The 14210-nt window shown below is 36.4% G+C and overlaps 1 protein-coding gene across 1 annotated transcript in view; it reads left to right on the top strand.

Moving 5' to 3' along the window:
• The window catches only part of LOC119075808 (1-acyl-sn-glycerol-3-phosphate acyltransferase alpha), a 30570-nt gene extending 23430 nt beyond the window's left edge, over nucleotides 1-7140 (top strand). Inside the window, exons 2-4 of the mRNA XM_037182375.1 lie at nucleotides 2643-2776; nucleotides 2840-3190; nucleotides 4354-7140. Coding sequence (XP_037038270.1) covers nucleotides 2643-2776; nucleotides 2840-3190; nucleotides 4354-4622 — 754 coding nt within the window. The 3' untranslated portion in view covers nucleotides 4623-7140. The remainder of the gene's footprint in view (nucleotides 1-2642; nucleotides 2777-2839; nucleotides 3191-4353) is intronic.
• The last annotated feature ends 7070 nt before the right edge of the window (nucleotides 7141-14210 follow it).

Raw genomic sequence — 14210 nt, 5'->3', positions numbered from 1 at the left:
AATTTTATCGCTTACACGATGCGAAAGTTGACCATTACATACCATTTTGCACCGGTCGAAAATTATCCCTTACAAGAAGCATAATACCATAATACATCCAATGCTGCTGCGTAATTTATTAATTCAGATACAACCTTGTGAAACTCGCAACGGTGACTGTCACTGTCCTTTTATGACGGAAATCAATCATTTCTATACATCATTTTCATGACCTTGTAAACGTCAAACTGTGATCGTAGCTGTCAGACATGTCGAATGAATTGAACTAGCGATTTGCACGCAGTTTACGTCAAATTGAGGTTAAGGAAAACTTAACGAAAACTAAAATGGTGCAAAACATGGAAGTCGGATTACGTAACTATCAACAAATGATGAACTCTGGCGGCTCTGGTGATGAAATGTATGAGAGTGTACTTTCATTTCTCTTACGATTCGCTAGTCCTTTTTATGTAAAAAAGCATGACTTACCTCTTGAGGTTGGCTGTCCCAACAGGGGCATGCCATGTCCTGATGAGATGACATTTTAATAAAGTGCAACGTTTTATTTCTCAGATTCAGATCGAGATAGTAGTTTAAAATCCCTTGTTGAATGTTCCAAGGTCATTTCGAAATGTCAAATTTCGTCCACAGAAGGCAACTTAACCTCAACTTTCAGGTTGACGAAAATTTTATCGAAAATTTACCAAGAAATTTGTTGACGTTTAGGTTATGTTCTGTCTGTTGATGAAATCGTTGTCGTTCGTGTTGTCAAAGTTCGGATTTACAGTTAATTGGAACAAACATAATAAGACAAAGGACATCCACAATCACAGGGCCCGTTATATACTTAAATTGATTTATGACATTCATATTGTAAACTAGTAGGACTTGTAGCCACTGTGGGCTATGCATTTGAACACGATCCGTTCAAACTTTCTCATTGAGAGGTGAGACCGAGATTTACCGAATTTTGTAAGCCAACCCATAATACGGTTGTTTTTGTAGATTAATTTGCCGGTTTCAAACACATAATCCAGCCAACGGCCAAACACATAATCCTGTCAAACACGTAATCTCAATAGCTGTCAAAATCCAAGATGGCAGCCATTTTTCAGGTATTCCTTATAAGCATAATCAACTGTCCAAATTCTACAGCTGACAATATTACCCGAGGACTCTACCTGCCAAAACACCGAAGATATCTCAATAGTTATCAAAATCCAAGATGGCCACCATTTTTTAGATATTCCATAAAAACATAATCAACTGTCCAAATCCTACAGGTGACACTTTGACCGAACCTTCTAACTGAAACTGAAAATGTCGTAAAAAAAAAATTTAAAAATCCAAGATGGCCGCCATTTCCCTTGGACTAATTCTTATGTCCAAAATGTAATAATATTTTTAAACAAATATTTCAAATGAAATTCAAATTTCTCACGCTCAATTAAATACAAATTTCTAACACAGATGGCGTAACAATGATATGTGATCGCAATGATAACTATTTGTGACCGACTAGTAGAGAAATAGATAAGCAGACATACATTGGGCGTTTATAATTACTAATAACTATGTGGATAAATATAACTACAACAGTGGCGATTTTAGAGGCGTATAGCTCAAAATGCTACAGTATATCTTAAGGTCACATCCCCTATGAGTCCGCATTGAAACCAACATTGTTAGGATCAAAAAATCAGATCATAAATTCGCCTTACAATTCACTTGTTTTCATAAAATGTATTCGTTTGTGTTCTCATGCTAAAATTCACGTCTGAAATCGACCCCGCGGTATAGCATCTACATTGTGCATTGTGATAAATTCTAATCTACATTCCGTCGCGCAATTTAAAGTTCAATTTCTTTATCACTCTCATTTGACTAAAGACACTTGCAGTATGTGGACTAAATTATAATTTAACGAGAGTGTTGATACGCCCGCCTAAAATAACATATTTCCTGCATGTCTCTCTCTTTCGTTATGAATTTACATTTCTGTTTGAGCTATTTTTGTGACTCGAAAAAAAAAATGAAAATCCGAAGAAAAATATTTTTACAATTTTGTCTGCAACAATTTGTTTAACTTGTTTGTAAACAAAGAAATGCTGCGCTGCATATAAATGCAATATGCAGCTGGTGTGTAATGTACATACGTTTTGAGGATTTTCTATTTATAGTTCATGTGGCATTGTGTAGTAGAGGAATGGGGGAATGGAATGGGGGAGGAGTGCTGTAATGAAATGTTAAGCGATCTGGAGCGAATGAAATGGGAAAATTGCTTCTCTATCTCGCCCTCTCTTGGATATTTGTAAATTTCCCCTCTAAGGATTTTTAATGATTTTCTTGAGAATTTTCTTTACAATTTTTGCTGGATTTTCAAGGGGGTCCTTTGAAATTTAAGGATTTTCCTCTAGACCGAAATTTTCATCCACACCTTGATCGGATCTATTACTTCAATTGATCTTAGTATTTTCAATAGATTGTTGAAAATGACTTCAAATCTTCTACTTCATTTGTTGCAAAAGCGTTTAGCTATAGGAAACCGTTTAACCGTTCACAGTTCGTGATCGTAAACAGATGATAACCATTGCCGTTCATTTGTCGTCAGAAAATAAATTTGATTTTTAACAAAAGTAAAAAATTTCTAATTTGAATTTCAGATGGGCTAGTACTGCCTGTCATCACATTTCAACCGTATTGGGCTTAAAATGGGAACTTCGTGGCAAAGAGCATCTCGAAAAGGATCAAGCCTGCATAATCGTGGCCAACCATCAAAGTTCCTTGGACATTTTAGGTTTGTTTGTGTGGGTTGATTCATGTTAGGACACATATTACCGTCGCTTTGTCCACATTCCAGGAATGTTTGACATATGGCCAGTCATGAACAAATGCACGGTGGTCGCTAAACGAGAACTGTTTTACGCATGGCCATTCGGACTGGCGGCCTGGCTGTGCGGTTTGATTTTCATCGATCGCATGCAATCGGACAAAGCACGGAATTCACTGTGCGATGCCACCGAATTGATAAAGAAGAAAAAGATCAAATTGTGGATATTCCCGGAGGGTACGCGTCGAAATACCGGCGAAATACATTCGTTTAAGAAGGGTGCATTCCATGTGGCCATTGCTGGTCAAATTCCAATTTTGCCGGTTGTCTTTAGTTCGTACCAAACGTTCTTGGATGATGAAAATCGGAACATGACAAGTGGTGAGTGGGGTTTCGGTTTTTAACGAATTTAACAAACTTTGACCAATTTAACGAAATTTTGTGAAACTTAACGAACTTTGAACAATTTAACGAAATCGGAGAAATTTAACGAAATTTTGTGAAATTTAACGAACTTTGACCAATTTGCCGAAATTTGATCAATTTAACGAAATTGCAGAAATTTTAACGAAATTTTGTGAAATTTGACCAATTTAACGAAATTTTGTGAAATTTAACGAACTTTGACCAATTTGCCGAAATTTGATCAATTTAACGAAATTCCAGAAATTTTAACGAAATTTTGTGAAATTTGACCAATTTAACGAACTTTGACCAATTTAACGAAATTGGAGAAATTTAACGAAATTTTGTGAAATTTAACGAACTTTGACCAATTTGCCGAAATTTGATCAATTTAACGAAATTGCAGAAATTTTAACGAAATTTTGTGAAATTTGACCAATTTAACGAAATTTTGTGAAATTTAACGAACTTTGACCAATTTGCCGAAATTTGATCAATTTAACGAAATTGCAGAAATTTTAACGAAATTTTGTGAAATTTGACCAATTTAACGAAATTTTGTGAAATTTAACGAACTTTGACCAATTTGCCGAAATTTGATCAATTTAACGAAATTGCAGAAATTTTAACGAAATTTTGTGAAATTTGACCAATTTAACGAAATTTTGTGAAATTTAACGAACTTTGACCAATTTGCCGAAATTTGATCAATTTAACGAAATTGCAGAAATTTTAACGAAATTTTGTGAAATTTGACCAATTTAACGAAATTTTGTGAAATTTAACAAAATTTGTGAAATTTAACGAAATTGAAGAAATTCAACGAACTTTTGTGAAATATAACGAAATATGAGAAATCTTACGACTTGTGAAATTTAACGAAATATCTGAAATTTAAGGAAATTTGGGAAATTTAACAAAATCCTAATTTCATAAATTTTGCAAATAATTGGCACAGATTCAACGTTTAAACACTTTGTTCGAGCTAACGTGTTTCAAAAGTCTGACATTATGACCTAACTTGCTTCACATGATTCTTGAGTTGATATAAACCCATCAAATTAATGCGTCCGGAACTTGTAATTTCATTAAATTCAATTGAAAAAATCTTTTTCTCTCTATCTCTCACTATAATCAAGGCGACATCATCATCACAACATTGCCACCGATACCAACAATTGGACTCACAAAAAGTGACGTCGAAGAGCTAATGGAACGGACGTACAACATAATGCTGGCCCATTACACACAAACATCGAAAGAAGTGCAAGAAAAATTCAAAATCCAGCAAATGCAACACGGTGACAAAGGTAGTTCGAACAAATTAATTGAGTCGGATAACATCATCGACGACTACTCAAATAAATCGAACCGACAGACCGTTAATGTTGTACAGCTCACCAAGTAATTTTTGGCGAACAATTTTTTTTTTGTTAAAAAATTTACATTTTTGAAGAAAGATGAGAACGTTTTTGATGATTGAGGATGTGATTCGTTGTCGATATAGTTGAATTCAAAATTTTAATTTTGTTTGGACGGAAAATTGTTGGAAAATTAATTATTTTTTTTTATTTTCGTTTTTAATTGATACTCGTAGGTTTATTTAGTCGTTGATAGTGCTTGGAAACTTGACTAAAGAAGCCACTATTCCATTCGATATTTTTATGCAATTTAGATTCTAGTGATTAAGACTAAAATATAACGTGGAAGAGGCTAATACCAATAATGTCAATGTCAAACCTAATGTTATTACACAAAAAAATCAAAATATGAAACGGATACCAAAGTACAATGATGTTCTGAAATTCATTTGTAGTCCCGGGAAGCCATTCGTGACCAAAGCGAGGGGGAACTACGCGAGCAAATACTGGGACAGTTGACATTTTCTATTGGTGAACTATAGAAGGAAATAGTACGCCAATAGATGCGTATAAAGACGTCAATAGATGTATCAATAGACGTCAATAGATGTGTCAATAAACGTCAATAGATGTGTCAATAGATTTGTCAACAGATATGTCATTAGACGTCAAAAGATGCGTCAATAGACGTCAATAGATGTGTCAATAAACGTCAATAGATGTGTCAATAGATTTGTCAACAGATATGTCATTAGACGTCAAAAGATGCGTCAATAGACGTCAATAGATGTGTCAATAAACGTCAATAGATGTGTCAATAGATTTGTCAACAGATATGTCATTAGACGTCAATCGATGTGGCAATAGACGTCAATAGATGTGTCAATAAACGTCAATAGATATGTCAATAGATTTGTCAACAGATATGTCATTAGATGTCAATAGATGCGTCAATAGACGTCAATAGATGTGTCAATAGATTTGTCAACAGATATGTCATTAGACGTCAATAGATGTGTCAATAGACGTCAATAGATGTGTCAATAAACGTCAATAGATGTGTTAATAGATTTGTCAACAGATATGTCATTAGACGTCAATAGATGCGTCAATAGACGTCAATAGATGTGTTAATAAACGTCAATAGATGTGTCAACATATATGTCAACAGATATGTCATTAGACGTCAATAGATGCGTCAATAGACGTCAATAGATGTGTCAATAAACGTCAATAGATGTGTCAACAGATATGTCATTAGACGTCAATAGATGTGGCAATAGACGTCAATAGATGTGTCAATAAACGTCAATAGATTTGTCAACATATATGTCATTAGACGTCAATAGATGTGTCAATAAACGTCAATAGATGTGTCAATAGATTTGTCAACAGATATGTCATTAGATGTCAATAGATGCGTCAATAGACGTCAATAGATGCGTCAATAGACGTCAATAGATGCGTCAATAGACGTCAATAGATGTGTCAATAAACGTCAGTAGACGTCGATAGATGCGTCAAAAGTACACCAATAGATGTGTCAATAGACTTTAATGGAATAGGTGGAACAGAGTTTACTCGCGTAGCTTTCCCTCTGACCAAAGTGTATGTAATTCAAATATTGAAAGGATTATAACCAATATATCCGTAGTTTCGGGTGAATTTATGTGTAGCGCCAACGATATCTATTAGAATTGACTGAGGTGATATGGTCGCATTAATGTTGAAAACGTATTTCAACACAGCGAAAATTCTATGGAAATCGTACGAGCGCTACAAGGAAGTGAATTTAATTCCAACCGTTTTACAATTCGTGTACATCTGACGATTTGCATTACCTTCTTTGGTTCATGTACTTTGATTCGTGACCGCATTACTTGATCTCACTTGAGCTCAACAGCGAATGACAAAAAATTGGCAATAAGCTATTTCGGTCGTTTATGGTCAACACTTCGGTCACCCGTGAAAAGTGAAACTTTGCAGCCTGACTTCATTTCCTACCATCGACATTGTCGAATCAGCTTTCGGGTGTACACAATCTCAGTCAACTGTAGTCATCTGCGATGTTCTGTTCGTAGCTCCAGCACTTCCACATCCGAAATGTCCTGATTTTTAATCCGTTAATCGTTAACGAAGATCTTCCTGAATTTTCGGAAATTTCGGAAAAATTTAGAACAAAACTTGAGAATTATAGCAGAGGAAATCAGTGCCGCCACTTCACACGGACATTTGGCTATAGGACGTAGCGATTTAAGTGGCGTGAAATTGTAAAACGTCTGTAAAGTGACGCACTATTTTTATGCCAATGGCACTGGCGGCAGGGCGTCTTATTGGAAATTTTAATTCGGAAAATTCGGAAAAGTTCTGAATTTTTCGGAAATTTCGGAATTAATGTCCACAATATAAGGTATGACTGGGGGAAATGTATAAAATCACTATTCCATACGTGCGGTGTGATTACCTTATTTTCTCTCCTCTATAGGTCACGAGAGAATTGCATTTTGTTGACTTTTCGAATGACTTTTCTAGCGAGAAAAGTGCAGCACTTTATCTCTGGAGAGGGATTACGACATCAGTTCTAGAATTCTTCTGATGACATTGGTTTTGTTGCAGCGATATCTTTCAATGAGATAGTGAATCGTTCTCTATCGGTAGAGTTTTGATTGAATAGAGAAAAGAGAACTGATGTCGTAATCCCTCTCCTGGTGGAGAGAAAATAGAACTTTTCTCACTTGAACTGTCATTTTGTTTTTGGTATGAAACATGGAATTGGTTTGTTTCGTGGAGAGAAACGGTAAACCACATCTCGCACGTATGAAAAACGTCTGGGACAAACATGAAATTCCAACTCGATCGAAACATCGCTCTTGGAGGAGAAATAACTCCCTAAACTCCCTAAACTCCCTAATGGCTCCCTAAACGAACCCCTACCGAAATAAGCATTCAGAAAGCTGTATCATACAGTGTGTTAACGGAGAGAAGTTGAACAATATTCCTTTGGTTGTTTGGGTTGTTTACAGTGTCAAAGTGACCGATCTTTTTTGTCAAATATTTGACATTATACCCACAAATCTTCGTTAACACTGTATTGCATAAAAGTAACCAAGTAAATTATTGTAAACCTTATAGAAACCGGTTGGAAGAAGAATAAACGAAATTTTACACAAATGAAGTAACAGATTCTCAATGATTCTGTTGCGATACACTCGTCATTTCTAGAAGTTTAAACGAATGGTTGGTGTCTTTGACTTAATATTATAAGTTAACTGAATGGTCAGAATGATGGACATCGCTTGAAAATACATTTTGCGTCCAATAAACATTTTTAGTTTTAATTGTGAAATTAAGAAATTTATCTGAGCTGTGACAAACAACAAAAAGAAAAATTTAAATCATATGAGTAACGGATTTTTGAGCATGTAACGGAATGTCTGTAAGAGGAAACCCAAGCGACCGAAACTGCACTTAGAGGCAGTAAAATTTTAGCATGAATTAGCTTCAGCTGTTTTTGAGTTTTGATTGATTGTATTGAAATGAGCTGATAAACAGCTGAAGCAATTTTATGCTGTAATTTCACTGCCTCTGACTGTATGAAAGCATTTTAATTTTAAATTGTTTCAAGGTCATCAGAATGGTTTTAAAAACAAAATGTGTTAGTGCGCACGGTAGCTTTGGTATAACGATAAAATCGATTTAATTGATTTACACGAAGGTGCGGGAAAACAGGAAAAGTGGGAAAATATGGAGTTTTGTTTGCTTTCTCGCCCAAAGCTCTACTGTTGTACAAACCCGATTTTTATTAAATTCTGTTTCGTCTGGTCAATACCTTTCGTTGAACATATCGCTCACAATTTTTGAGCGAAAACAACCAAAGATATGCTTCAAAAACTAGTGAGAAACATTAGCGACATGGTTTCTGCCACTGTTTCGATCTGAGAGACGACAGTGCAATGCAATTTCATAATTCCTCAAAAATTTTAAAGAATTATTTTTGCCAACATCTCATCAAGCCATGGCAACAGTGGCAAGGAAACAACTAACCTCAAGTGGCTAATCATACCCTTATACATGTATAAGTCTAGCGAATCATAAGCGAAATGAAAGTAAACTTTCATTCTGCTTTATCACTAGCTATGCAGTCACATACGAGACATGTGGAATAGCTGTCACAAAGATGGCAAATACCAACAAAAACACGTACGAGTGTTGTGCTAGAACGAACGAAGAACGAAACTTCAAACGCTCACACGAAGTTTCGTTCTTGCACAACACTCATACGTGTTTTTGTTGGTAGTGAAAAACAAAAACAAAACAAAAACACTGTGAAGTTGACTCAAAACTTTCGTCGCTGTTTTGGAGCACTTACCATTGCGTAGCGACAACGATATTACGCTAGAAAGTTAGTTGGGCACGCAAAACAGAGGTAAGAAACGTAAAAGTCATATTTTTTTGAAATGTTGGGTCTCAAAACAGGCGGCGTATTTGCCTGTTTCCCGTCGGAAAACAGCGGGAAACAGGAAAATACGCTGACTGTTTTGAGACCCAACATACAACTTTCTTTGACTTTTACGTTGTTTACCTTTGTTTTGCGTGCCCAACTAACTTTCTAGCGTAATCAGGCTGTCGCTACTCAACGGGAAGTGCTTGTTTTGTTTTGCTTGTTTTTCACTAGTTTTTCCAGCATGGTGTGCGATATGTCAAACGAAAGGCATTGACGAGACGTAACAGAAAATCTGGTTTGTTCAACAGTAGCTATAGGAAACTGCATGCTTTCCCACATTTCCTGTTTTCCCGCATCTCACTAGCCAAAGTGGTAGTTGCGCTCATGGGCGAAAGAATATTATTATTTTATAGGTTCATACCAACAGCAACATTTTGCGTTCCGGCTATTTGATGTACTGGATGTAAATACATTTCGTGCAGCCAGAATTTATGATTAGGTGAAAAATGTTTTGTGTTTTGGAGAAATTATAATTCAGTTAATTTACGAGTAAGAGTATGCAACGTGACAGGAATGTTTGTTTTGTAATTAAATTTTATGTGAAATGCTGCGTTTTTACATGGAGTCATTGGATGATTGAAATTAGGATTAGGATTAGAAAATACAAAAAAAATCTTGTTTTAAATGAAATAAAAATTGGTTGGAATCAAAAGAGCTCTGTCTATGATTTATGAAATACATCAGCGGCGGTTAGCGAAATTGGACAAACTTCACTTCGTAAGTTTGCTTCCGAATTTGAATTTTTAAAGGTAACACTACAATGTCAACAGGCTTTCACCCACTGACTTAATGACATTTACAGACAATACATATACTAGATAGAGTTCGTCATTGGTACTTATCTAAGCCACAAACCATTGAACCGATTCATTAGATGTTGTTATTGTGGACACAATCTGACAAATAGAATCATATGCGTTGCGGTTAGATTTCGAACCGACGACTGGCCAACTAATAATTCAATGTGAAACCTCGGTAGACACACTGCACTATTGGGTGGGTTTTTGATGAATCGATGGAGATGAACCAATGAATTAAACAATAAATTTCACCGCATTCTTACATGAGATAAAAAAGCGAGGTGCAACACAGCCTTTTATTTGGTTTTGTGCGTTTCATTTCGAATTTGCAGAGGACTAACCGTGTGAATAGGACAATGTGGATCAAAGATCACCCAAAGCAAGCGTCATATATGAAAGAATTTCGTTAACATTATTGTTTTAGACTAATTAAGGCCAAGTATACAAACAGCCGGCGAGATCACACAAAATATATGGCCAGAGGCCAATCTGTCAAAACATTCAGCTCGTGTGGAAAAATAAGAATTCCATTTTACTGACTGGTTTCATAGATTTGCTCCAATTAACTGTAAACACGAACGCCAATGATTTCATCCACAGAGATGAACATAACCTCAATGAACGTCAACACAAGGTATGGTCGAATGTCAAACTTTGTATGTAGCGGAGGACATAGCGATTTGTATGAACAGACCATACCTGGTTTATACTTTTATTGCATAACCTAAAAGTCAACAAATTTTTCGTCAACCTGAAAGTAGAGGTCGCCTTCTGTGGATGTAATTTGACATTTCGAAATGAGCTTGGAACGAACCTATAATTGACTTAACATGAGTGCTAAGTACATCGTTCGGTAAGTTCGTGAAAAATGAAGGATAGTACACCGATCGCGAAAAATTGGCTTATGCAAAATATTTGACATTTGGCTCATACATTTTCTGTCATATTTTGCAAGCACTTTGCAGCGATCGATTTTGCATGCATTTTTCAAGAACTGTGTACTCATCTTGATACTTGAAAAATAGACCCAATGCAAGATGGGTGAAAGTTTTTGACATAAAATGTATGAGCCAGCTGTCAAATATTTTTTTTGCTTGATGTAAACGCTTATTTTTCATGCATTTTTGAACGGCCTAACGAACTTTCTAGTAGCCTGAAGTCCATCCACTTCGATATCAGGCTCACACGTCAGAAAGTCAGTGTGACGCAAGGCTACTGCAACAAAAAATGTAAAATAAAAAATTTTGGGACTAAGGACTCTTCCCATTGGTCCCATCATCAGAATCGGTTAAGACTTGATCGAGTTATCGCCTTTCAAAAATGATAATTTGAAAAATCGGAATTTTTTGCGATCGTGTTCAGTTAGAAAGGTTCCAACAGAACAGTGGGATCCAGTAACTCCTAAGTATTGATTTTCTTGAAATTCGGATGTGGGTAATGATGTCATCTGGGCCAAAAGTGTCTGTTACCTATTCGCTGCGAAAATTGAACTCGCTTCGTTCGTTTGACTCCTTGACAATATAGTGACAGAAACAACCTCATTTCGCAACTTGTTGCATAAATTGCTATTTTGCTAGTTCGTGATGAAAATGTGTGACGTTTTGGATGTTTCGAGGTTGTTTCTCGAGATTTTGTTATCAGCAAAAAAAAAGGACAAAGGTGACGCAGGTTTAAGTTTATTTACTATTAACTTACAAAATACCTGTCATTACTACGAGTGACGCCTCTGCGTCTGCGCTCAAAAATTTAAACAAAGAAAATTTTACTCAATTTGTTTTTTTTTGCATAACAATGCAAGGCACAAAGACTTGCGTCACAACACAAGGCACGAGGACTTGCGTCACAACGCAAGGCACAAAGACTTGCGTCACAACACAAGGCACGAGGACTTGCGTCACAACGCAAGGCACGAGGACTTGCGTCACAACGCAAGGCTCGAGGACTTGCGTCACAACGCAAGGCACGAGGACTTGCGTCACAACGCAAGGCACGAGGACTTGCGTCACAACGCAAGGCACGAGGACTTGCGTCACAACGCAAGGCACGAGGACTTGCGTCACAACGCAAGGCACGAGGACTTGCGTCACAACGCAAGGCACGAGGACTTGCGTCACAACGCAAGGCACGAGGACTTGCGTCACCTTTATCGTTTAAGGGTTTTTTGACTGATCAATTTTCTTAATAGAATCTCTCTGCGAGATAACAACTTCAACTCTCACTCGATTCGGTAAATTTTCTTTGCCTGGAATTTCTCTGAGTGAAACAACAAGTTTCTTCACATTTTGGATCTTTACCATTTTAAAACTGAGTCAAGTTCACACACAATGAATATTTCCGGCTTCTCAAAACCCGTATAATCATCAATTGCTCATTAAAATTTACGTATTGTCCAATAAATAGATTTCGAAATTATCCAACCCCAGGGCCATAAAAATCTTCAAATGAACCAGGTCGGCACGATGCAAATAACTTTTTTTTAGAATCTCGGGACTGGTTTTTGTTTAGGTTTACCTGTTGGTCGGAACACCTAAGCATTATTCAAGACTTCGTTTATTATTAAAATATGACAAACAATTAACATTGCACACAGTCTACACACACACACACACAGAATGTTTCGGTAATATCTTATCAGTCGGTGGAGGTAAAGTAAAATTTCAAAACTAAATTATGTGTGGGACTACATATTACAATCAAACAATTTGAATTGGATTCTTATCGTTAAATTTTCGATCAATTTGTGTTAAATAGTTGCATGACTGGAATAATGTAAAAAACCGAAGAGTGGGTTTTTGTGTACATTTTCGGAATCTGATCCGTCTTTGCGGGACATCCGTTCGTAATATATAAACGGCGAATGGATATGAATGTGTTCAACGCAATTTAAGCATGAGTGGTACCCTCAATAGAGTACTGAAACTGGACAGTGTATCGAACAAATTTTGGCGCTGCAAAAAAATTCGGACAATTTTTTCATACAAAGTAGTAATCTATCTATTTGACAGCTGTCATTAATTGCGCACTTTTGCTTGAAGTGCGTTGCAATTTTTTTTACGTTTCTTTAGATATGGATAGGATCGATGACAAAAATAAGCGTTTAGCCCCAAGAAGAATTCTCTTAGAAAAATGCATGTTATGCCAGATGAAGTAGAAGATCTTGTAGTAAACAAAAGAAGTACCAGATGTAACAGCTTTGATTTGCTTTGATATGATGGAAGGCTGAGGAAAGGTGCGTACAATGAACGCCGTACATGTTCCTTCATTGATAATACAAATGCGAACCTTTCTAACTCACTCTCACCTTCATCAAAAATGGTCATGACTGCTAAAACACCTCGACGAGTTGGAGTTGAAGATTCAATCGAAAAACGACAACACACTAACAAAAAAGGTAATCTAGAATAGCTGACACAGCTGTAGCACCGCATACAAGAAAGACAGCTGTCGCAGCTACTCTAGATTACCTGTAGACAAAGTTACCTGCTACAGCTAAGAATTTCAACATTTTTTTCTCAGTGCAGTACGCTCATTGATGAATTCTAGCCATAAATTCGTCAAAATGCAAATGTTTACGTTCACTGTAATCAGCCAAAAAATAACCTTCAAGTATCGCCAAAGTCAAAGCGCCAACGGCGATTTTTCTTGCAATTCATCATTTTTGGTTGATCTGTTAAATCAGCAAGAAAAATCGCTAGAATGTGAAGAAACGCCAAGAAAAATCGCCAAAGTGTGAAGAAAAGTCAAGAAAAATCGCCAGAGTGAGAAGTGTAGGTATAAAAAGTTGAAAAGTAGAGTTTTCGTGTGAGTTTTGTTGATCACAAAAACAAGACTTTTCACTTTAATGCCGAATGCCGAAAAGTCTCGTTTTCGTGTGTTTATTGACCTCGGCTTCACCTCGAATGAACAAAATTCAAACGAAAACTTTTTATCCCTTGTTATGTAAATAACTATTAATTGTTTGAAAAAGACACTAAATCTCTTTCGACGCATTAAAAAAATCGGATAAAACGTCTTTGCGTTACCTTTTGTAAAGGCATAAATTCCCTCAGATAGAACAAAACACCCTTCTGTCACCTTTTGTAAAAGGATAAAATCCCTAGGATCGTGCAAAATCATCATCCTCATCAACGTCATAAAGTCAAATTTACCGTTAGTTGTGTCTCTCGGCGTTTTTAGCCCCGTACGAAGTACGAAGGGGCTTATAGGATTACGATGCCGTGTGTAATTGATGGAATTCGAAGCAGACGGTAAGGGCAAAGTGTTTGCCTATGTTCATAGATGACGAATCCGCAATAAAAATTTGGGCCGTCTGTCCGTCTGTCTGTCACGTC

The sequence above is a fragment of the Bradysia coprophila genome, unplaced genomic scaffold (assembly GCF_014529535.1).
Source record: "Bradysia coprophila strain Holo2 unplaced genomic scaffold, BU_Bcop_v1 contig_232, whole genome shotgun sequence".
In the NCBI taxonomy this organism is placed as follows: Eukaryota; Metazoa; Arthropoda; class Insecta; order Diptera; family Sciaridae; genus Bradysia; species Bradysia coprophila.
The sequence above is the reverse complement of the archived record's forward strand: the minus strand, read 5'-3'. Positions and strand labels throughout refer to the sequence as shown.